Consider the following 26,848-nt stretch of genomic DNA (forward strand, 5'->3'; position numbering starts at 1 on the left):
AAATACAAAGAAATAGTGCTCAACGATTATCGTTGAACGATCATCGCAATAGTCGCACCACCAAGGAAAACGTACCTTTAGGAGACATTTAAGCATTTCAGGAGTCATGTAATGTGGGATTATTAGAATACTGAACTTCCACCTAAGAAAACATATGGCACTTCACGTGCAACAAAGTGTTCTAACGGGATTCGAACTCACCACTTTGTCCTTCACACAATGTTAAAACTTATCTTATTGAAAATAGAACCTCTCAAACCTTTAATATTGGCATCTTGGATCAAAAGGTTCTCTTTTTGCTTAACGTAATGCAAAATAGAAACAAATGAATGCTGATAAGTGAAGGAGATACACCAATATTATTCTACTTACCTTGCAAAGCACATTCACGAATACCTCCAATAGCAAAATAAACATCTCCACCATTGGTATTGTATCCCTTTATTCTAAGTGTTATTCCATTTCTCCATGCATCAGTCAAAGAACTAACAATCCGTACTTTTTCCCATTTGTTCTGTAACATCAATTATGGCTAAAAGTACAACGTCATAAATTTCAGCAATATTTCTGTGGCTTGATGTAAGAACAACCAATCTCAATTTTTCATCAAAACGAGATCATTTGTGCAAGGAGCTGAAAATACTCTGTACTTTTATATGCAAGAACAACCAATGTCTAATTCTAAAGGAACGCAGAGAAACTGGCATTTCCTTGAACCAATGTCATATTATGAAACACGAACATATTTAGAGCAACAATTTTATACTTTTTTTCACAGCCAATGTGAACTTTAGTTATTTTACTACAACAATGCACTCCATTATACAAAGTTATTCACGAAGTTTTACCGCCACTTAGGGAGGGTCTTCCTCAGGTCAAATGGACCAAAAAATGTAAATACAGTAAGAGATTAGAGTTTGACTTAAAGTTAGATCGCTACAGGTTACTGAAAATTTGAAATTGGAGACAAAATTTAATAACATCACTACAGAAAACCCAAAAAATGGATACAACTTCCACTCTTATAACTGCATCTGTAAATTCCATTTTTTATGTGAAATAGCTGGCAAATGCCTATCGACTGAATAAATCAAAGTTTTTTTAGAGATTTTGTAAAGAACGCAGAAAATTCTAAGATAGTTTTAAAAAACACTTCAATATCTTTTATAAAGCTAACAGATGTCTGTAAGACCAAGTTAAGCTTATGCGTGTTGCAGTGGATTTTTTATTTTAGTTGGTTATTTAACGACGCTGTATTAACTACTAGGTTATTTAGCGTCATTGAGATTGGTGATAGTGAGATGGCGAGAGGAGACCATGGATTACCTTACATTCACATTACGATTGGGAAAAACCTCGGAAAAAACCCAAACAAGTAATCAGCCCAAGCGGGGATCGAACCCGCGCCTGAACGCAACTTCAGACAAGCAAGCGCCTTAACCGACTGAGCCACGCTGGTGGCTTGTTGCAGTGGATAAGTATGGCCTGCGAATATTTCTGCTTAATAAGAGTACGTAGACCACCAAGTTCATCTGTCATCACTAAGGCTCCGTTGTATGTTTATGCAACAAGTTTATTCCCGCACTGTTAATTATTAATCAATACACTCGAATAAAATCTCTTAAAGTCGAGATACTGTCCTATCAATACTGACTTGAGAGAAACCTATAATCTTTTTCCTATACTTCCATTTGAAGTACAAGTGACGTATGCAAAATCTCTTGTTTATTTCATTGCTCAGAATATTATAAACACATCCAATAATTTCATTCTAGATATCATTGGAAATCCCAGAAAAAACTGTAGAAGTTTATAGTTGATGGTGCAGTTAATCATCAGTTTCTTCAAGTAAATATAATAGTTCAGCGTAATTAATTTCCTTAATTTTAAAATCTGCAGTTTCATTGCTGAACAAGAAAGAAAGTGGCACTGATTAGACAACGAACTATATACCGGTATAATTTCTTTCGACATTTTCGTTGTACTTCTTAGCATACTGTATCTTCTAAATCTATTCTTGTTTAATCAAATACAACCAAGGAGTACAAAGAGGTGATGTATTATTTTGAATTCTGGTGGCCTAGGTGTTCTAAAACTATCAATATTTTCAACATCACTTGTATTCCACATACATCTTACATTTCAAAGTAACAGACACAGCCAGCAGAAAAGTTTCATGAGTTTTAACTAAGGATAATGTAGTTGTAGGTACATACCGCAAAGAATTTAAGTGTCGTTTGTAGTCACCAGACATACCTTATTTTAAAGTACCTAGAGCAGGCGTGCTGTAGGTATATTATTTAACACTGTATCAGTCCTTTCTCCAAACGAACGTAAACCAAACAGTTGACTTTTCACTAACACAGACGCACTAAAGCCAAACTCAAATGAGATTATCGTTCTGGGTTCTTCGAATTTGAATGCAATTATTTATACTAGAAAATATACACTGCGCCATGAACTGTCTGTAGCAAAGAAGACACTGGATCTCTTGCAGACCCAGCAACAGTCCTCTCATAATAGCGTAGAGCTGCACTGATTCTGTGGCATAGTATTCCCTCTCCACTGAGCTCGGCAACACAGACCAAAGTACTTGCCTGCTTGCTGGTCCTCGCTGCTTAAAAAACGCAGTAATTCTCGATACGCAGAGGCGGCTCTAGCCCAGGGCCGGGGGGGGGGCAGTCCCCAGTATTAATTAAATAATTATTTTAAAATTCCTTAATTATTGCTGAATAAATTGTTCATTTACTTGGTATAAAGCAAACTAATGAATTTAATTTAACATTAATTTTAAAGTTTTATTTATTCTACTCGTATATATCGTTACTGTAGCCTAACTCAAAACCTCGTAACTCGTTCGATGTCAATTTTTCACTTTTTGCACGTTTTGAAAGTGTATTCACAGAGAAATAAATTAAGTGGTTTCGTAGTAGATCAAAATTAGAGTACATAGTACATATTTTAAATTAAGCTTTACTGCTTTGTCAGTAGATGGATATGTGGATATAATATAAAGAATACGCAAAAAGTGATAATCGACATCCCAGCAAGTTACGAGGTTTTGGAATTAAAATAACAATACAATATACAGTTTATATATTGTGTTTAAAAAATATAACAAATGAAATATCGTAAAGTTTAAACGTAATATTAACATGCATAGTACATCCAGTACATGCACACCATATTCCACATTTTTAGATAGTTCTATACACCAACAATACTGTCTGCATTCAAGTATGGTATATCTGACAGTGTCGACTGTCAAGTACTCTAACAATCACAGAAATAACCTGTCGTTTCGTATCAGTTTTCAGTAGCAAATGATTAGTCGCTGATGTTAGTAGTGTTCTTGTATTAGTTGCGTTTTGTCTAAAAAAAAAGTAATGTTTTGAAGTTTTTTTCCCCAGGATAATAGCAAGCGTGATGAAAGTGTTTGTGGATCCAGTGAACCGAAATGTCTTAAACTTTTCCCCCCAACTTTGTGATTTAAATGCAAGTTCAAATGTTTGTAATGTAGACAAACCTCCATGTGGTATAAATGCATCGATATCTTCCCCACTCCGTGACGTAAAGATGAGTGCAAAATGTTTCTAATATAGACGAACCATTTGATATCGGTGCATCGATCTATGATGACCCATGCAAACCACGTAAGTCAGTTAACAAACAAATGTTATTGTATAATAAGAACAGAAGTTTTAGCAGGAAACGATTTGATAGGTATAAATTCATTGAATAGTCTGAGCAGAAATATGCAGCTTTCTGTTTTCCTTGGTGCCATTTCGTTCTCTGATTCAAGCAATGCCGAACATGTTTTCACTAAATCTGGATTTTGTAATTGGAAAAAATAGGAAAAAATACTTGCAAAGCATGTTGATAGTGAATGTCATAAATCTTCAATACTAAAATGGAACAGTTTTCTGAAAAGTGAATGTAGCGGCACGGCGATTTCAAAAATGGCCCGGGTGCGTTACTTTGTGCAAGACATTGGACTTTGAGGTCGTCGCAAAACTGTTTCGGATGACGATAATGATAGATAATAATAAAGCGAATTTTGTTGAAATTTTACAACTTATTAAGCCTTACAGCTTAGCTGCTCTAGAATTTGATGCTACTTATCTGGGATCTTTTTGGCACTAAGAATATTTTTGTTGTTAATAATTATATTAGAGATGGTAAATTTTCGCAGTCGTGACAAATTCGAAAAGTTTCCAAATGCTACGTAACCACGTACTTGTGCATTAGAGAGGGAATTTCATACCTTACAGTAGTTTTCTAATTCACAATAAAATGTGAAATAAGAAGTTTCTGTGAATAAATGCGAAATTATAATTTCATTATTTTTTTTTATTTTGCATACACTTTGGCCAGCCTTAAATTTTTCTTGCACTTGGACATCCTTTGCTTTCCGTTCTAATCTGCCTCCCCCCCACCCCAGTTTTAAGCATCTAGAATCGCCACTGTCAATACGCTTTCAATCTTATGATTAACTATTAAAATAATAAATTCACTTTCATTTTTTTTTATTTACCGCTGGTAACAATAGTAACATGCATGTCATGCCCCTGATTTGTTGAGTGATTAGCTCAAACCAAATTGGTTTAGAATAATCATCAAGTTTTGCGATTCTGTAAAGAACGTTAATCGAGAATAAATCGTTCATTTCATGACTTCAGGCAAGTGTACTTGATAAAGATATTGGACCGAAGTTATAATACAATATTATGATATTTATTCTTAAAAATTCGCGAAATTATAACTTTCTTTCATGTAGCAGGTACAGAGGAAGTCAAAGAGAAATTATATAGTTTTAGAATAGCCACTTTACCTTCACTGACAAAAATTTTAGGGATACACTATTGGTTTTATCGCACCTGTGAGATTTCTTATTTTTAAGGGATTTAATAGGTTGGTGAGAGTTCTAATGTGAATGTTCTATGAAAATTGTATTTGTATTATTTTGATACTTTGTTATTCTTGCATAGAGTCTATTTCAAGACTTTTCATTGTTTTTTTTATAATTTTGGATATCTCATGCCTAGATATATAAAACTGATTGAAGATATTTGCAGTTACCAGTGTTAGTCAGTCTCTTCTCGTTAAACAGATGTGAGAGGTCAACGAACTCGTTGTGTCTAGCGAGATGAGTTGTTCTCTGGCGCGACGTTGCAAGCTGTTCGAATTGTGCAGTGGCTTCAAATTAGAGGTTTTTAAAATTAAATTTACACGAAAACCGTCCACGCTATTGAAATACGCCAGAGGGATAAATTATTCTTTATTAGATTTCCTATCGATATGGACAAAATCACGATCCTACTCGCAATAGGTACCGAATAAGAAATTGTTAAACATTTGAGAAAAAACTTTTTTTCTGAAAAGACTTAACTTTCACCAATATGATGTCATAGGTTTTTGTTCCATGCAACATGAGCTATTCACTCTGAAAATTTGTAAGGCTATTTCACTTCCACCCTGTATAGGCTATATATATATAGCAGAATTATCCAAATCTCAATACCCTTTAACATTTTCCAAATTTATCAATTAGTACGTTGAAAAAATACTATTTTGAATAAGATACATTCAGTATACTTCATTTCAATATTTGGAATTATTCCTATGCAAATCAATTAAAACTGTCATTAAATACTTACATGTGCTTTCTCATTATACCTTAGATTAAACTTTGAACTTTCATTACAGGTCAGCTGAGACATGGCATGTGAACTGCGCGAGAGGGAGAAAACATAGGCGATCGAAAAGACATCTTGTTTCAAGATAGTTAATATTACACAAAATAATCCAATGGCATGAAGTTCTGCTTAGACTAAAACCTTATCCCTCTCCATAACCACTTGTGACATAGTCACGGCTCATGTTAGATCACATGACAGGTCTTACTTCCTCTATTGTATATGAGAGACTGTGCTATACAATTTGTACGTGATCACCAATGTTCTATCCATTTTTTTTTCCGAAAATTCGTAATTACATGCTTATGTTCTTACAAAGAAACGGTCTTTTCGTGCAACAAAATATTGAAATTAAACTTTGGCATCATCACCTCAGTTATTCTTACAATCGAATAAATACAAAGGAGATAATCCTAAATACTTGATTAAATGGCGAATTTACTCGTGTTAATTATGTAAGCATGTGCGGCTTACAGCGGTTTCGGTGCTACTTGATACCATCCTCAGAGCCTCCTGTGTCTCGACGTCATCTCAACATCGCTGCCTGTTGTGTGGGTGCATTCATGTGATGAAGAGTTGGGTCAAATAGTGTGTGTGTTCTGAAATTGATCTGTTCGCCATTTAATCAAGTATTTATATTCAAGTGTTAAAAGTAGTGTACGAAAGATTCAAAATGGAGATAATCCTACTTCATATTACAACAAAAATTTCTTCCTTTAAAGTAAAAAGTGTCCCTTAAGCCACGCACAACTGGAAACAGTTCTCTGAACGATGGATTGTCGATGTAGGCCTATTGAATGGCCCCCTCTCAGTTCTGACTTCTCGCCTCTTCATTTATGTTTATGAGGTCATTTAAAGTTCGTCGTGTATGCAGAATGGATAACGACAATATCTCATCTGCAAACAAGACTCGTATCTGCTTGCAGAGAAGGAACACTCGACACCTTACGACGTGTTCTCAATGCTTGTACATGGATCAGCGGCCATTTCTGTTGCCCTCCTTTCAATTGATCAGATGTTAGATGAAGCTCAATACGCAACAAACAAAAATGTATCATCATACAAAGAACATCACTACAGAAAGATTTCCAGAACTGCTACAGATGAGGATATTTTCCGAAGGCCTTGTATCCTCTACGACATTTTCCAAGGAAAAAAGTTAGGATCACTCTCTACTGATGTAGTTAATCTTATGAGGGCACCAGAATATACTAGAATTGCAACAAACCATCTTCAGAGGAGGAAGAGGAGAATGAGGAAGAAGAAAAAGTAGAAGATGAGAAAACTGATCTACCCGATTAGCAAGGTATGTTCTAGGCCACCCAAAAGCTATGTTACTTTGTTTGTTAATCGATTGCAACATGTAGTATGAAGATAATATATACTAATATATAGATAATAATATGAAGTTTTACTTTTCTCCTGTATGGAGGAGGGACCCGAAGGCTAATAAAATGGTATAATTTAAAGATATTTTACGAGAATTCTATTCTGTGTCATACTGGTATTACACCATTTATATAGGTTATAAAACATGCAATACTCTTCATTTTTTCTAAAAATAATTTTAAAATGATTTTCGTAAATAATTTTGCCTCTCTGATTTTACCAATTTTTTTGTCTTTTCGTATCACTGTCGTCTGTCTGAATATGTCTATACGGAAATAGTCAGAACTTCGAACATATATTTTGAAGTTCATTTTCCCCTTTGGTGCGTGACTTATGGGACCCTTTATATTTCTTCATCTGTATTCAAACAGTCATAATTAGTTTAATTATTTAGTTTCTGCTACTATCAATCTTTAGATGAAATAATTTTGATTATGTGGAAATAATAGAGCTTACCTGACTAGGTTTCACTTCTTGTAACAGTTCCCACTTTCCGTTTCCTATGTTATTGTAGTAAAAGATTAACTGCAGATGAGTGGATGCACTAGTAGTGTAGTACAGAAGACTCACACACAATTCAGACGACCGTGGTGCAAATTTGTTATACTCTAGTTCACTACCATTGCTATTCCAATTAAATGAGTCTAAAAAGAGAAACATTTGTAATTAATAACTGTGTTTTGAACATCAATTTATTATACACCAGCCCTGGACATAAGACAAAAGTGAAAGGAACAAAGAAACCCCCGTCCCTGTCCTTTTTGCTTACACTACCTTATAAACAAACGTGCAGTAAGGCTCTGTGCATCAGTGGTGGATTTTAGGCGACCAGCGAGAGTCAAAAGTTCCTGATTCCCGCCTGATACAACCCGTCACTGATCTTCCTGTCTGCTTTTACTGTTACTGCACCAAAACATTACTGTCTCTGCCGGGGAAGGTGGAGAGGAGAATTAAGGGATGTCTGCAAAAGTTCAATCGAGTTAATAATGCTGAGGCTGTATACACAGTATGCAACATAAAAATTGATCCAATCAAGAGGAAGTATGTATACTGCTGATAGCTTATATACTCGCGCATTGCGTGTGCATGTGTATGTGTGTTTTAATTTTTCATACATCCGTATGTTCTCGTGCACTTGTGTGTATATTTACAGCAGTGGTCGGCATTTTGTGACTCACGTGTCAACCCCGTAATACACAAGCAGTGCAGAGGGATAAGGGATTATCTCCCTCCCCTTAGCTACCACTTGTTCATTCAACATTAAGCAATTTCGGTATTCTGCCCCTTCTACCTTCTGTTGTGTATTGCAAGCTGCATTTTATAAGATGTAAGCACTGATCTACAGTGAGTCTCTATGGTCGCGAAGTGACTAACAAACGTGTGCTGCCTTGGCCAAATCAGGCACTTTCCCAGTTAAATCTGACCCACAACCACGGAAATGTTACTTTTACCTAATCATCACACGAAACACATAAGTATTCTAACGAGGCATTTATGGATTCACGATCGTCATACTTTTCAGCACCTTGCATAGTAAAAAAAAGTTTTTAACTTGCCTGCTTTCGTGTTACTTTCTGTACAGCTCCCTTATTGCACAGGTTTCGTTCATATATATCTGATTTACTGGTTTCCAATCATGAGATGTTGAAAATGCCATCCATAATGTGTGATGCACAATGCCATCCTCTGGAGCAAATTTCCATTCACATGTAGAAGAAGATCTGCTGTAATATTTCTAATTTCTATTCTAATGTTTTCTTGCTGATCAAAAATAATATTCGTAGATTATTTGTAACATTTTAGATTTGATGTATCTCCAAAGAAAATAATCGTAGGGGTTAAGATCGGGTGACCTGGCTGGCTGACCAGGTGGACTGTTAGCAGTGTTGCTTACATAAATCAAATATTTAGGGCCTACTTAGATACATTCTGTAATTAACAGAGGAAGAAAAATAGTCCGTCTGGTTTCAGCACGACTCAGCACTTGCTCGTACCTCAGGTAGGTACATTGAAAATAGGTACATACAAGAATTGGAAATAAATAAATGTCTCCTTTTTTCTTTTTCTTCCCGTGGTTACAGGATTGATTTAAACTGCAAGAACACACAGTCGGCTGAGAGAGCGTGCATTTGTTAGTCGCTGCATGACCTTAAAGACTCGCGTGCATTTATTACAGTTTCAGTAATAGTAATACGCCGAGGGTTTGTTTGGATAGTATGCTACGAAACTAATACATAGTGTTCTACCCCACTTCTGCCCGAGAACAGGTCTTTCACTGAACACAGCATTCTCCAATATTTCCGATTTTCTTCCTTCCTCTTAGTCTCCGCATATGATCCATAAATCTTAATATCGTCTATCATACGAAACTAATATGGTCACAATAATGGGAACATTGATTGATTCAGCAGTGACGCCAACTTACATGGGCCCGTCGGGCCAGAGCCCACCTAATAATGTGTCTTGTTATTATTATTATTATTATTATTATTATTATTATTATTATTATTATTATTATTAACATTGTCATCACATCGTCGTCTCATTTTAGGTGAATGATTTATTAATATCAGTGAAGACAATTTTTTAAATACGCAAGTTAAAGTAAGGAAGCATTGTTGGGCCTTTGTATACAAAGAGTTAGCTAAGAGTTGTAGTCAGTGGCGGCTCGTGATAAAATACTATGTGTGTTCACAATTTTGTGTTTCAAAATCGAAGAGAATTTGAAATCGTACGTTTTTAGCCTAATATGAAATGTCATGATTGCAATGTTTCACTGTCGAAAAACCGTATATAAATTCAAAACAACATATAATAATAATAATAATAATAATAATAATAATAATAATAATAATAATGAAACCTAGTCTTTTTATTTCCAATTTTTCCTGGAAAGCCAGTTTACCTAGTTATTTATTCTTCAAAATTACTTGAACAGAGTTCATTGTTTACGTCTGTTAAAAATTAATACATAAAACAATTTACAAAAGCGTATGTTCAGTAATATATTTTGATTCACAACGCACTGATACACTGTAGCCTATGCCAGTACTGTAATCCCATTCGCATAGATTGATTACTATAAATACATGCCAGTAAATATTATTCTTAAATAATATACACCACCATACAGATATTTAAATTCATACCACCATCACATTCAGCCAGAACGTGTTTGAAAGCCAAACTATGCTATATGCCGAAACTGAAGTATAGTAATTCACAAACTACACTCTCGTATTTATAGCAGCACTGTACACACTTCGACATATAGTAAACCTTCCGACAGTGAGATGCTGACACCTGCAGGCTAAAATACAGAAACGATAGGCATCGATGCACCTGCCATCTGTAGGATAGATTCACTGTTCACTTAATGCTTTGTGCTCTTGACGAGTCATAAGCGGCCAGCGAAAGACAATTTTCTCCCGCGCATGCGTGAAATTTCTGTAACCTTCTTGAAAAGAGCACGGCTTTTATGTGAACGGATGTTGCCAAGTTTACATAAAAAGTTTATGCAAGATGCGGGAAGTTTAAAATACTCGATCCTGATATTATACATCCCCACTACGCCAATACGGTATTAAAATAATAAAACTAGTAGTGCATTAATGGAAACAAGGTGTTCACGTGCTCTTGTGCTCTTATTGACGCACCGCCACTGGTTGTAGTTAATAATAACAGTTAACTCATGTTTTTAAATTTTAAATCAAACAGAATACAACTTAAGAGAATAGCAACAATTAACAGCTTAATTTTTCTTCGTTGATTAGCGGTGCTTAGTAAATAAAAGAACGAAAGTATCAGTTGACTTTAATTTTAGTTTGCGCGAAAGTCGCTGTGCGGTTAACTACTTAGTGTGATTGTGATGTGATTTTCTTGTGCTGTTAATCAAGATCATGGATAAATGTTTAATTGAAATACCGCAGATAGATCCTGCCCAACGATCATTGACAACCATCCTATTCCGATATAATGGATTTTAATTCCGTTCAAAAATTAGCTGATGTACAAAGTTTGTCTTCACATATTTCAAAACTTTGTGATTCTGTTTTGTCGTGCGAAAACGAAACAAAGGGTGCTGGTAAGGGTAGAATTTTCCAAAATTCATGGCAGGACAAACATCAGTGGATTTTGTACGATGAACACAAAAAAGTGGTATTTTGTAAATTATGCAAGGAAGCTAGTGATAAAAAAACTATTAAATTTCTCCACCAAAACCGATCCTTGTTTAATTTCCTCCGGCTTTTCCAATTGGAAACATGCCTTAAGAAAATTTAGTTCCCATGAAATATCCCAGTGCCACAATGAATCATGTTCCAAAGTACTGCTGGTGCAGAATGGAGTAAATGTTGCATCCAGTTTGAATCTTGCAAAGTTGCAAGGCCTTTAAAATTCTCGTGTCGCCTTACATAAACTATTTTCATCGTTGTTATATTTATCAAAGCAGGAACTAGAAATCCGTGGGCATAAGAACAAAGCAAGTAATTTCCATCAGCTTTTGAAATTGCGATGTGAAGATTCCCCAGAACTCAGGCGATTTATTGATAGAGATATGTTTAGGTGGGTGTCACATGACACGGAAAAAGAAATGCTCGAAATCATGGCACTGAAAGTGCTTCGTTCGTTGGCTAATGAAATTCACAAAGTGGGATGCACGGGTTTAAACATTTTTACGAAATTTTATGACCAATGAACGACTATCGCGTTTATCTTTCTTGGCCATTGAGAAGCACTACTGTCAGCGATGTCAAAGGATCTTCAGTTCAAAGATAAAATTATTGATGTTTTTGCAGAGAAGAAATCCCGTCGTATTGAGTTAAAATACAAACGTATTTAGACGAGTGCCATATTTAAAAATTTGTTTTTTTTTTTTTTGTTTGTTTTTTTTTTTTGCAATATATACTTTACAGTTGCAGAACAATATGCATATAAGTAATTATATGTTGCATGCAATTTAATTATATTAAGAAGTAATTTATGGAATTTAAAAATGTTTGGATGTCTATCCTTGTTATAAATGTACGCTTTGGAATACTAAGTTGATATGACTTCATAACATTTAGATAAATACAGTTTGTTAAGAGCTGTTCAACTTGGGAGATATCGATTTTTGTATTTTTTTAAATAAATTTTGTGAAAATTTTCACAGGGAGCTATACCTGAAGCCAGATTTGCATAATATATACAGAGCTTAAGAGTGTTTGAGAATAAGGTTCTTAGGAAAATATTTGAGACTATGGATTAATCTTGCACAGGATAAGGACCGAAGACGGACTTATGTGAGGGCGGGTTTGAACCTGCGGGTTCTTTAAAAGCCATTTGTAAGTAAGTACGTTAACAGAAAATCATAATTTAAGTCACACAGAGTTTGTATGCACTCAAAGTTGGGTTTCTGGCGTCTTGTCAGCTCACCTGAGGTGTGTGGATATAAAGGAAAAACTGAGATGGTGTCGGGTGGAATTCCTGGGTAGCTCAGTTGGTAGAGCGTTGGCGCGTTCAGCCAAAGGTCCCGGGATCGATACCCGGCCCAGAAACAATTTTTTTCTTGAAATTATTGAAGAAGTTTATGAAGTTAGGATTTATTTATTTACTTATTTATTTATTTACGTATTTACTTATTTACTTATTTAATTTATTTACTTATTTATATATTTATAGCCTATATTTATTTATTTATTTGTTTATTTATGCATTTATTCATTCATTCATTCATTATTTTTTATTTTTTTTTTATTAGAAAACGGAATATTATCAGATACCATAATTTCACATACCTACTTCTCGAAAATATTCAGATTGTGTAGCTGGAAATGTTTCTTAACTGTCTTTGCGTGCTGAAAAATTAACATTTTCCGTATGTTTTATAGAACTACAATGGAGTTTTAGTTCTTGACGTTTTAATCCCATTTATCTTACACCATTTACATAGTATTTTTCCCTTTTTACCACGTGCGATACGTAACTTAACTCGGCATTTACCATACTGTTCACTTAGGAGGTTTGGAACGAGACTGTACACTCTAGCCTTCTCCCCCTGACGTCATGTATCCTAACTCGAGTCATGATTATGCTGTTATCTTGTTTACGAAGAAATTGTTCCATCTCTAGTGATTATTTTTCTGTAATAAAGACGGTAGAACTTAGACGTGATATAAACAAGAGTACACATTATTCTGCGGATAATAAAAAGTTCTCTCCAGAGACATTGTCTTTTCCTTTGGTGTGAGCTATGTCATCTTTTCCATTTTTAATAAATTGCCATTAATTATTTACCAAAATTATCATATTTCAGGTGCATAATTCGAGAATACGTTGGCTCGTATAATTATGTTTATTAGTAATTATGAACAAAATCTGTGCATATCCAATAAGACAGCTGTACGGGAAATAACACAGTAGACACACAAGTTAAAACTTTCTTTTTTACTGTGCAAGATGCTAAAAAGTTTCATGACCGTAAATCCATAAATATGGCATTAGGATATATATTTGTGTTTCGTATAATGATTAAATAAAAGTAGCATGAAGTTATTTACTTGATATCACTCGTAAAAATGTTATTCTTATATCCTACACAGTATGTAGTAATATAATACCAGGATAGATGCAAATGTGCTGAAAATAGTCCATTAACGTAACTAATAATATCATTCAAATGTATCTCTAACTATTATCTCATCAGGTAACAATCTCGGGAGATAACAACACCACACGAACACAAATTTAGACCTATAGAAGATAAATTTAGTGGGGCGTATATTCTAGTGTCGAAGTTGTCATTTTCTGCAAAGTACTTTTTTCCCCACACAATGTAGGCTAACCTAGTACAGAGGTGCTTACTTACCAAATGGTTCTTCAGGAGTCACCATTTTTAATCCTTTGTTCAATTTACTTGATAAAAATGTTCGTTAAATAATAAAATTGGGTACTGTAACTTAACTATTTTTGCATAAAAATTAACGCGACTATTTAACGGAATATTTGTGTAATTTAGCGCGATATTCCTAAAAAAAATCCAATATTCACACTCATTCCATACTCACGACAGACGGTAATTACTGAAAGTATAGTAGACTAATTGATGCAGCAAATAAGAACAGGTTTTTGTCTAAATTTAAATTTCGTATTATTTTCTCCATGCATTACTGTCTATAATGAATACAAATATTCCCAAAATTTATACACAATTACTTCACAAGTATCCTCAATGGTTTTAAGGGAAGAGCTCAACAGGCAAGCAAACGGTGTATCTGAAACCATTTTCTGGGGTCAAGTGCTTCACAAGATATTGAAATGTAAATAAATTTGGAGTAGCCGTTGTTTTCTTCATTCTTCTTATAATGCTATTGTGACAGCTGCCTCGGGATTCGAACACCGTCCGACAGGGCGCGCGGGAGACGAGGCAAGCTCCGCGGAGCACTGGGGGGCGGCGCGCGGCGTAGAGAGGAGAGGAGAGGAGAGGAGAGGAGAGGAGAGACGACGACATGCTGGGCCACGGCAGAGAGGGGGAAGAAAAGGAGCAGCGAGAACAGAATCGTCCAGAAACAGAAACTTCCAGGGTCGTAGTTTCTGGAAAGTGTGGTTTAACTAATAAAAAGCGAGCAGCCTTCGAAGAGGGACAGTTGTATTGGACAGCGAGTTCAGCAGCGCCCAGGAGTCTAGTGTTCGACACGCGAGTGAACTTGATCAGCGCCCAGGCGGAAGCAACGCAGTTGGAAGTCTTGAGTTCGAAGTTCAGTGGACTGTCTCTGCAAGTCTTGGGTTCGATATACTGTGAACTTGAGTGAATGAGCTAGAAGAACTAGCCAAGGCAAACAAACTGTGAACTGAGAACTGACAGTTTTGTTTGTAAATAGTGCTTTGTGAACATTAGTTGAGATAAGGAGTACATTGTTGTTCTCAATAGTCCAAGTGAATTGCCATTGTCGTCTGTGGAGTGCAATAACGAATACTATGTTGCTGTGTGAAGTGGAAATCCCATTGTTGACGGGAGTGTTTAAATTCAATTATAGAAAGTGATTATTGTTGTGACAATAAAAGTTACATTATTCTTTTGAATAAAAGTCACAATATAGTGAAATTTACTTCAGAGAATGGACATTGAATGCAACTACAGAGCCTTCATTTTATACAGACTTGCTCTCAGTGGCAGTTCTGTGGCTAAGAAGAGTATGCCTGTCCACGAACAGGTAGGATAAATGTGGTATGCAAGATCAGCTATTCTCTCTTGAGTTGTAAGTACAAAGAGTCTTGGTGCAGAAGTTTAGTATAGAAGAAAGAGTTATTACCTGCCCAGTGTCGTAGGACATTTTAGGAGCGTTTTCCTGGGGTTGATCCACCTAACAGACGTCAGTTCAAAAAAGAGTCAGAATGCAAGAATGATATTGGATAAGAAAATAAATCGAGGATATTATGTTTTAACAGAGAAAAAGATCTTGCTCGATTACAATGTTCGTCAAGAAAGTCTGTGATTAGCCCAGCAAGCAGGTGTCGGCTATGAGTCAACATGCGAAATTACTGAAATTTCGTCCATACAAAACGACAGGATAGTAAGCCTTAGGGGACAGGGACCCATAGAAAAGAATACAGTTTTGCATCTAGTTTCTTGAGTCTATACATGTCGGCAATATTATGCCACAATAATTAGTGTTTTTAGTATTTATTTAATCTGGTAGAGATAAGGCCGCCAGGCCTTCTCTGCCCCTCTACCAGGGGATTACAATTACAATATGAAGAGTAAAATTACAATTAATATTAGTAATATTTTTCAGTGACGAGGTGTGGTTTCATGTGCATGGCCAAGTGAACAGTCAAAATAATCGGTAGGCCCTACTGAATACTGATCGACACAAAATCCAAGACTCAAACACCGAAGTCCGCTACATGATCGTAAGGTCGGAATATGGTGTGTTGTGAGTGCAACTACAATAATAAAACTGGCTCTATTTTTTTTTTATAAAACAATGCTGTCTGACACGTACCCATAATTTTGAAACAGTTTTTTTTCTCACTTGACTGAAAAAAAAATGATTGCAAGATGGGACAACAGCTCACACAGTTCAGACATTATTGCGTGCGATTGCTGATGTCTTTGGTGACAGAGTAATTAGTGCAGGGCTCTGGCCTGATCAATCCCCAGACCTAACGCCCTGCGATTTTTATTCGTGGAACACTTCAAAGACAGGCTGTTTACATCAAATCCCCGAAAATTAGATGAACTGCAAAATAACATACGAGAAGAAATAGCCAACATTTCGCAACAAGAGTTGCAACATGTGAATGAAAATTTCTTGTGACGCTACAACAGCTGTCTCCAAAAACAATAAGAATAATTTCAACAGCTTCTTTGAAAAGGTAAGCAATGTTAGGCACGTTCACAATTTTAATTTGCAAAGTAATTATACTAAGTTAGTCTTGTCCGCTCATCTGATTTATCTTGATGCTTAAGAATGCGTGTGTGTATTAATCCGCTGACTAATGACCACAAGGAAACTGGAGGGTCAGCAGGCGGGCCCAGGTAAAATGATGGCTCTATACCAGAGATGTCCAAAAGGTGATTCGCGAATCAATCCATTCGCCCTCCTCCCTCGTAAGGCACCCTGACTGCCATAGCGTGTGCTTGATACAGTAAACAAGGCAGTGGCGGGAGTACCGGATTTATAAGGTGGTTTACGAATGTCTCTGTCCAAGCCTTCGACCTCCAAATGTAATGTAGAGTGGGAACTAGAGTTTATTTGAATTATGAATTCAATTTAATAAAGCTGTCAAATAAGTCGAATTATAATGAAGAAATAATATAGGCCTACTTTCAGTTTTGTTTCTGTCTTGACAAAACTGAAATTATATTATTTCTTTATTATAGAGTTTCTTTGCTTTGAATATGGTGATAATATAAAATGTCTTATATGTCCCAAGATAATTTCCGACATGTTTCGAGGGAATGTTGCATGGCATTCTCAATATGCTGAGATGAAATGTATTATTGATTATTATAAATATTATTATATTAGCGTTATTGAATATTATATTACCATTATTATTATTATTATTATTGTTATTATTATTGTTATTATTATTGTTATTATTATTATTATTATTATTATTATTATTATTATTATGCACATTCCTTCATTATTCCAGGAGTAGATCGGGCAAAAGAATTGAGTAACCTGTTAAATAAGCATGCTCTGCATATTGACGTTCCTGCACCTGACATGACAGAAAAAGACTTGTTAGTTAAACTGTGTCATGGGAGATAGCCAAATCTCTCAAACCATTTCAGGAAGGCAAGTTTGTAAAAACATGCATGGTTAGAGTCGCAGAAATTTTCTGCCCCAAAGAATTGCAACACTTTCACAATTTACACCTTTCTCGACAAACTGTTGCACGAAGAATTAAAATATCTGACATATCTAGGGAGATTGATGCTACAATTCATAACGTTTTACATTTTTCTCTTGCTTGTGATGAAAGCAATGATTTGATAGGTACGGCTCAGTTATCTGTATTTATATGAGGTGTTGAAGAATATTGATTAGACCGGATCCCTTTAAAAAGTAACACCACTGGAGAAGAAATATTCAATGACCTTTGTTCGTGCGTACATAAACATAATATTATTTACAGGAGTCAAAGCTAGTGTCCATAGCAATTATGGAGCCCGTTCCATTATTTCCGAGAAAAAGGGTTTAATTGGCACACTAAAAGTACAGTATTTCTTAACGAAAGAGATGTATCAAATTTCTACACAGTATATTGCATTTTTCATCAAGAAGCCCTTTATGAGAAAACTTTGAATTTTCAGCACGTCATGGATGTGGTGATACGTAATATAAACAAAATTCGAAACAGCGCGAAGTCAAGATGTAGGACCCGCATGACGGACCAGTGTGTGATGTAACTCCGGATTTTTATGCAATATTGCTAAACAAATATATGAAACTGAAGAAGGCTCATTTCAGTAGAATACATTTCATTCATTATTATACTTAGACATAAATATTGGTTTATTTTTACATCAGACTAATGGTGATTATGTATTTCATTTCCATTTACATGGGCCTTGTAGTTCATAATATTTTATTTTCAAAGTGTTTTGAATCTATTTAATGGTTTATACTACGAGTAGTTATCACACTATTCCAACGCCTATAGTTTGTTTATGTATTTATTTGAATTTTTATTTGTATTATTTAACAAATTGTGATTTTGAATCAAGTTAAAGTACACAAAATTCCCCGATGATGTGTAGCGTACAATAAACCACCACTGTTCTAGTTAAGTCACCTGTCGCTACCTACATCTTCAACCCTCCCTCCCAAGGTCATGAGCTTATGCAAGTAGCGTCTTGCAAGTGATTCAGCGCAGACGATCCTTTTGGACGCCCATGCTGTTTACCATAGAGTTAAAACTGAAGAAAATTTTTTCCAACTTATACTAAAATGTGTAAAAATATAAGAGCAAAATAAAATAATAGATCACCATGCATTAGCAGGCTATGTTATTTAAGATCACTTAAATATACTCACAATTATGAATTCGGAAGAATGCTGCAGTCGAGGCACTCCGCACATTTAAAAACTTCGGAATTATTGTAGGATTCCAATCTCTGTAATAGAGAATGACTTCACTTGTCTTCGCTAACTTCACATGTAAATCTGTATAGCTTCTGTAGTCGTATCCAGCGCCCCTAGTAAAGCTTACTGTCACATGAATCCATTTGTCTGCACCGACCAGTCTTACCTATGGATAAAATCCTTGTATTAACGTTTTGAAAAACATTTAAGAATACCGTAATTGAAAGTAAAACAATGAACTACTTTTCTGAGATTGTACAAGTACTTAATAGTTCCATAGATTCACATTGTTGCTCTTTGTAAATCAACCGAAAAGTCTCTCTTCTAATGTGAAATTTTACTTTTATACGCAAAAAAATATTCTGTAACACTAACAGGAGCGGCGCCAGCAAGGGGGGGGCTTTAATTTGAGCCCACTCTCAAGCCTCTCTAACATGAAAATGAATATCATATGAATAATTAGTTTGTATAGTGCATCGATTCAACGAAAAAATAGCCCTAATTCTTTAAAATATTACGTAATAATGACTCCGTAATGAAAGCCAAAACACTTAAGTATATAAAGGCCTACATCATTCAAAATGAAATGAATATAATTGCTAAACATAGTCCTACCATTTTTATATTTTCAAGCAGTCAACCAAATTGGGAAGTACTATTTTATAGAGTATGTACTTCCAATAGTGAAATATTAATAAAACCTGCACTATGACATATAGAGAAAAAAAATACATGCTCCAGGTTATATTTATCTGTTCCAAAGCCTCCAATGACACAAAAGAGTAACATACACGGTACTATAGGTCGGTCGGTTGGTCAGTCGTGCAGTAGGCCTACAATAGTACTGGTACCAAATGATTGACAATGTTATGTCCTCTTGCAAATATTTATTTATATACAGTACAATGCATATTTCTTTACTTATATTGTCTCCCCTTTTTTTGGTGCGCCCACCCCAGAGCCCCCCCCCCCCAAATTTGAAAGTTCTGGCACCGCTACTGGACATTAATGCCACACATCTGACAGACGTAAGTGACTTCAGGGAAAGATAGAAATATTGTAGGTAATAATAATAATAATAATAGGCGAGCCAAGTTCCGATTACCGACGACAGGAGTCCGAACTACTGAACTCATAGATGTCAACACAATTGTAGCGATAGTAGAGACCTCATCTCCAATCGGTGATAAGAAGTTGGTGGACCTATACCAAGTTAAAATTCCATGGCAAACGAATGTGACTGAAGTTTTTCATGGTTTTCTTCTGTCACAATTTACATACCATGATTAATCACAGCCTCAATCTCAATTACAAAAATCATTTTAAAAAATTGAAATCACTTTAAATACGTTGTTTTTAAAGGATGAGTCTGGACCTCTTGTGGAATCGTGATAAGATATGAAGGGGGTCGCGAGATGAACTATAAAAAAACGCCCTATTTAGATTTTTCTAAACATGAACATAAACAACAACTAAAGTCATGATGATAGTAATAACAGAAGATCAGATAAAGGAGATTAAGATTGAAAGCTAGGGAAAACAACTAAACCAGGTGGAAAGCTATGAATATTTGGGAACAATGATACATCAAACTGGAAAAATACAAAAAGAAATACGCAAGAGAATTCAGAAAACTACAAAAGCTTATTATTCATTAAGTAGATGTGTATTAGGAAATGCAGAAGTAGAAAACAAAACTAAAACAAGAATGTACAAAACAGTACTAATAGAACCAATCCTTACGTATGGCAGTGAATGTTGGACGATGGCTAATAGTGATATAAGTATGTATGATAAATGCAATGCAAATGAAAAGTTTGAGAAGAATTGTAAAGAAAACACGAAGAGATAGAATAAGAAATGAAAGGATAAGGGAAGATTTAAGAATACAATCAATCCAAAGGACAATAGAAGATAAACAGCTGTCATGGTTTGGACATGTTAAAAGGATGGATGTAGATAGGAAAGTACACCAGTTCATGGAAGCAAGACCCACAGGAAGAAATCCAGTAGGAAGACCAAGGACAACATGGAAAGAAGAAATAAAACGAATAGCATCTAAGAGAGGAAAGACATGGAGCCAGCTAAATAGACTGCAGAAGATAGAGTACAATGTAGTAGATGGATCCGAGGAAATCCCCTAACACCACGATAGTGGTATACTAGGAAAGTTGGAGAAGAAGAAGAAGAACAACAACAACAACATAAACAACGTTGTACATAAAAAAGACGTTTCAGTCACACCACAAACACACACACATACACACATTTTCAATTTCAAGGAGATTTCAAGCTTTTGTTTTGATAGCAGTCATTTAGACTAGAAACTTATTTGGCATAAATACGAGTTTTCAAATGTTATAAAAAATGTAAGAACTTCTTTTGCAAACTCGAGATATTCTTGTATTCTTTTGATCCAAAACTACGCTCTGCCAAAATATGTATAGTTTCAATGTTCCGTCAGTAGCTATAGATGAGGAAGCGAGACCTGACAAGTGAGCTATGCGAGAGGGAAAAGAATGAGCAAAGAGAGTTTGTTTCATGATGGTTAATACTATACGAATCTAGGGACATGGAAGTTCATCTTAGAGTAAAACTTATCTTCCCCCTCCATACCCATTGGTGATATATCCGCGGCACATGATAAGGTCACAGGACAGGTCTTACCTCCTCTGCTGTACATGTTTCAATGAGTCTTTCCTTAATATTATTTAGATTATCGGCCAGTTGAATGTAATTTCCTAAAATGGAATTAGTAGGCTATTCATTTGTGATTGTCATAATTGTTTTGAGTCTCTTCCGAAAAAAAAAAAAAATACGCAAAAGTTGTTATTTAAAATTATGAAAACTTAGCCTGACTGCATGTCCGCAAAAACAAATTCAGTATGTGTAGTATCATACGATACATAACTCAATTTTCTACGAGTTCTTTAAAACACTGAAATGAATCAAAATTATTTTTGTGAAGTGATGTTGACCAGAAATCAATTTTCCTTATAAATCAGTCAATTGTATCACTTGCTGTTATTATGTCAAATCCTTGGCCTTATGAACTACTATTGAAAGTGTTCAAGTGTTGGTTCTAACTTAATAATTTTGTTTTTATTATTTTCACTTAACACAGAAAATCACAAATGCAATGAGCTGCCTTTATCCTGGATTTGAGCGTCATTGTGTGATTATGATTTCATTAAGTGCTTAGGGGTCCATTAACTTTCTACTATAAATTATTATATTTTATGTGCATAATTCTCAGATAAATTGACTCGTAAATACTGAATATGAACAAAATACATCTAGCAGTTCAAGACAAATGTGTAATAACACGGAATGTATGTCTAGAAAGCCAAAGAGAATTGGAAAATAATAATAATAATAATAACAATAATAATAATAATAATAATAATAATAATAATAATAATAATGGCTTTATTTAACCTGGCAGAGTTAAAGCCGTAAGGCCTTCTCTTACACTCAACCAGGATTAAAACTTGCTTACACAGTTGAACATAAAACTTGATCGGAATTGAGTAATTACCAGACATCGGATTCTAGGGCAAATGCCTATTTTGTTTCTTTAGGAGAAAAGTAAAAATAATTATTAATATTTGTGTTTCATGGAAATTGAAAGGTATTCAAAGAGTTTTATAGTGCCCTAAAATGCCCTAAAACGGTTATTAGAGCCTAATTTGTTAATATTCGCCTAAAAATGCCTAACTCACTGTAAAGTTTCGCATTTTACTCTTACTTTTTATAATTTATACATGCATTCACTGCGAAATTTAAGGCATTTAAAAAGTGGAAAGTTTGCTTCACACCGGCCATGAAACCATTGATAAAGGAAACAAAATGTTTTGAATCTCACGACACTCGCAATAGATTTCACCGAATTTAACATGTTTGGAGGCATAAATGCCGACAAAGAACCAACCTTAGTTTTGAAGCAGGCAACAATCACAACATGTGCTGCTACCGATTCAGAGATATACTATACTATAAAAATGACTGTTTTCGGTCTGAAACCGATTAGCTGTACTGCCCTTCAGAGTGTCATAAAATCACAATTTTTGGAGAAAGAGTGTTTTTGAAATATTTATGAAAAGTCGTAAAACTGCGAATTAGTAGGGTAAACCGTTACAAAATATTTAAAAGAATGGCCCTCCTAGTGTTAACACTACCAGGAAATGCAACAACAAGTGGAACTTTGTATTTTTGTCCAATTGAATCTCAATAACAACGGTTCATTTGAATGCTCGTTAACAGTTGCTCTTTCCCTCACCTTATTTGTGTTGAGAAGTTTTGAGCGGTAGGACGTTTTCCAGTGAAGTTTAACGCGATAATGCCGAAAAATATAAGTGCAAAATCTACATTGATCCGGCAATGGCTAACAGAATATTCAGAATTCACTTATGATGGAAAAATAATATTCTGCAAGATTTGTAGCAAGCAGGTATGTAACAATAGTTGAAATATATAAATTCTATTAATTTTAATGAGTAGGCCTATAAGATTTATACATTGACTGAGCTATCCTGAGGTATAATTCTTTTTAAGACCACTACACTTTAACCTTTTAAATTCCGATAGTTAAAGTATTTGAAGGTCATTAAAATTTTGATTGTTCGAACCCACTAACTTTGTGATAGAAATACGGCAATACAACAATTAGGATTTTATTTTAATTCAGTTTACTTTACATTTTTAGATTTCGCAAGAAAAGAAGTAAAGAAGTGCCACCTAAAGCAGCATGTGCAAGGAGCGGCTCATAAGGCTAAAGCTCAGCAGAAAAATCAACTGCAACAAACTTTACTAACACAGCCTACTTCATCCAATCTCAGCAGCAATTTCTATGCTGATTTAACCAGAGCGTTTGTTGCTGCTAACATTCCCTGGAATGCAATTGAAAATCCGGTTTTGAGACAGTTTTTACAAAAATACTGCAAACAAAATATCCCATCTGTGTCGACCCTAAGAAAAAATTACTTAGACAGAATATACAATGAAACTTTAGCTTCCATTCGGGAGGATATAGGTGATTCTTACATATGGGTCTCTGTGGATGAAACCTCAGATCCTATGAATAGGTATATAGCAAATATGGTAGTAGGAAAACTTAGTCCTGATGGACCTTCGATTCCACACCTCGTATGTGTTAAGGAACTTTCGAAAGTGAATAGCCAAGCCATTGCTTATTTTGTAAATAAAGGCCTACAGTCTTTATACTCAGGTAATATAGACGATTCTAAAGTTCTGTTGTTTTGTACTGATGCTGCCTCATACATGGTTGCTGCAGCTCCACTTCTTAAAACATTTTAACCTAACCTCACGCATGTAACCTGTCTAGTACATGGCCTTCACAGGGTTTCTGAAACAATCCGGAATGAATTTCCTCTTGTCAATTCGTTTATTTCTAACACAAAAAAATGTTTTTGTAAAGCCCCATCCAGGATTTCAATATTCAGAGAGAACTTTCCAGATATCCCGCTCCCACCTCAGCCGGTTGTTACACGATGGGGAACCTGGATTCAGTCAGAGGTGTATTATTCTAAGTATTTTAAAGAAGTGGTCACAGTTATTGATAAATTACCTGAAACTGATAGTGCAGCGTGTGTGAAAGCAGTGAAAGATTGTCTGAATGACTCACGAGTGAAAAACGATATTGCCTACATAACATCAAACTTTTCTTTCATACCTGCAAGCATTGAACAATTAGAACGTGAAAAACAATCTCTTTGTAGCCAAATAGCAATAGTAAAGGAAGCTTTGGGCGAAACTGGGAAAGAAGTTAAAAATAAGTGGGACAACGTATTAAATAAGAATGTAGGATTTTCATTGTTGGAAAAAGTATCAAGAGTGATATCGGGGGAAAGTGTAAATGTTCCAGTAAGTATTGATGTTTCTATTGTACCTAATTTAAAATTTGCGCCTCTCACATCAGTTTCTGTTGAAAGAAGTTTTTCTGCTTTCAAAATGATTCTCAGTGACAAAAGGCAAAGGCTAACTGTGGAGAATTTAGAAAAAATTCTGGTGGTGTACTGTGCAGATAATTATAATAAAGTCTCTGAATTTCAATAACTTCAAATGAGTAATCTTGATATCAATAATCATTATTTCATTAGTTTCAATATATTAAATTTGTGCAGCTCTGTTTATAAATATAATATAGTATTCTTTTTTAATGTTTAAACATATTTTTTGTGCGTATTTTAATGTATAACTAAAAATTTCAGTGAAAGAAATAAGTATGATACCTTGATGTGCCTAAAATGCCTATTTTCATTAAAATAGAGCCTAATTTTACAAATTTTGAGCTTATTTTAGGCGCCTAAAACTGCAATTTTTAGTGCCTAAAAATCCGATGTCTAGTAATTACATACTGATACATAATGAGACCAAAAGAGGTAGTTACATAAAATTTACCTCATAAAATAAAAATAAACATAGTGAAATACATATTAATTTGTTAGAATCAAATACGAATCACATAAAAACAGAAGCCGGTAATTCAATAAAAAAAGAAAAATGCACACAGTAAAAATAAAAATAAACACATTAGTATACATATTAGTATTAGATTACAATTAAGTAGGATTTACATAATTAAACCAGAAACCGACAATTGAATAAAATGTACACAAAAAATAGATTAATAATAAAAAACCACAACATAGTGGATACATATTGGCATTAAGTGATAAATAAACACGATTTAGATAATAAAAAATAAGGAACAAAAAAAATAATAATAAAATAAAAATAAATACAGTGGAACACATTAGCAACACGTTAGGTCTGGCAACTCATCATAAGATATTTTTCTAATTTACATTTAAAGGAAATTAAAGTTCGGCAGCCCTTGACTTCAGGCGGCAGAGAATTCCAGTGACGAGAAGTAGCAACAGTGAAAGACGAAGAATAAAGAGATGATGTGTGCAGTGGTATTTCTAGAGGGTTACCATATTGTGACCGAGTATTTAAGTTATGATACCGAGAAAGACTGTGGAATCGGACAGATAAGTAAGAGGGTGTAGAGGTGTGCAAAATTCGGTATAAGAGAGAAAGGGAATGTAACTTTCTCCTCTCATTTAACCTAAGCCACAACAATTTATCGAAAGAAGGCGAAAAGTGATCGTAGTAGCGGACATTACAAATGAAACGAACACACACATTATGAACACGTTGCAGTGTCTGGGATAAATCCACCCTGAGATCACTGAATAAAGCGTCACAATAATCGAAATAAGGCATAATAAGAGTCTGTTCAAGCGTCTGCTTTAATTTAGCTGGATAGTGGTACAATCTTTTTAATGAGTGAAAAGTGGAAAATACTTTCTTGCATGTGTGTTTGATATGCGTGTCCCAGGTAAGGTTAGATTCAAAATGAACTCCCAGGTTTTTTACAGTTGAACTGAATGGGATGATCTGCATATTCCGATTTCACGCTTTGCAGGTATCAATACATTACAACAGGCGTTCTCAACCTGGTGCTCTTTTAATGGCATTTGGTGCTCTCGTCATGCGAGTAAAAAATGTGCTCGCAAGCACGAACGCTTCTGAGGTCCTTTTTTCAATGCAAACCTTGTTGTACGAGTCGGAACAAACAGTGTTCTTATCCATCCGTTATACTATTTTAGCGACCGAGCAGGCCTTCCCGTATTTCATGGTACAGTATATAATCCCTTTCATCTCAGTGTGTACTTAGTCAGAAAAATTATGATTATTCAAGAGAATAATGTCCAGTCCTCCTTAGCACTGAAATGTTTTAAAAGTAGAAATTCATAGCCTTTGGGAAGCAGAAGATACAAAAAGGTCCCAAATACTACGGAGTGTTTCTTTTACATGCGTAGCTATGTTCGGGACGACCTGCCTATGCGGGGGGGGGGGGAACTTTCTCACTTATGAAATACTTCACTAACAAAGCATGTTCACGCTTAATTTACTGATTTACATATAAGCGTTTTCTACTTGGATATCACTGAAATTTTGAATAACATTCAAGTTCAAGGATCACATTACCTTGGTGAGTGTTTTAAGGAATTAGATATTATGTCTTATTTAATTTATTTATGTATTAAACCTATTCGATTTCATGGTGCTCGCTCACTTAGTGCATGTGGGCGGTGCTCGCAGTCTTAAAAAGGTTGAGAACTCCTGCATTAAAAGTTGGGTGGTAGCCTATTCACT

General features: G+C 35.0%; 1 protein-coding gene across 4 annotated transcripts in view; it reads right to left on the bottom strand.

Annotated features, from left to right (window-relative positions):
• Positions 1-26,848, bottom strand: part of LOC138715218 (receptor-type tyrosine-protein phosphatase S-like) — a 476,906-nt gene that overhangs the window by 132,179 nt on the left and 317,879 nt on the right. For all 4 annotated transcript variants that reach the window (XM_069847896.1, XM_069847898.1, XM_069847899.1 and 1 more), the window contains 3 exons: positions 18,617-18,830; positions 7,542-7,729; positions 373-514 (listed from right to left, as the gene is read on the bottom strand). In XM_069847896.1, coding sequence (XP_069703997.1) covers positions 373-514; positions 7,542-7,729; positions 18,617-18,830 — 544 coding nt within the window. The remainder of the gene's footprint in view (positions 1-372; positions 515-7,541; positions 7,730-18,616; positions 18,831-26,848) is intronic.

Source organism: Periplaneta americana, chromosome 15, assembly GCF_040183065.1.
Source record: "Periplaneta americana isolate PAMFEO1 chromosome 15, P.americana_PAMFEO1_priV1, whole genome shotgun sequence".
Lineage (NCBI taxonomy): Eukaryota > Metazoa > Arthropoda > Insecta > Blattodea > Blattidae > Periplaneta > Periplaneta americana.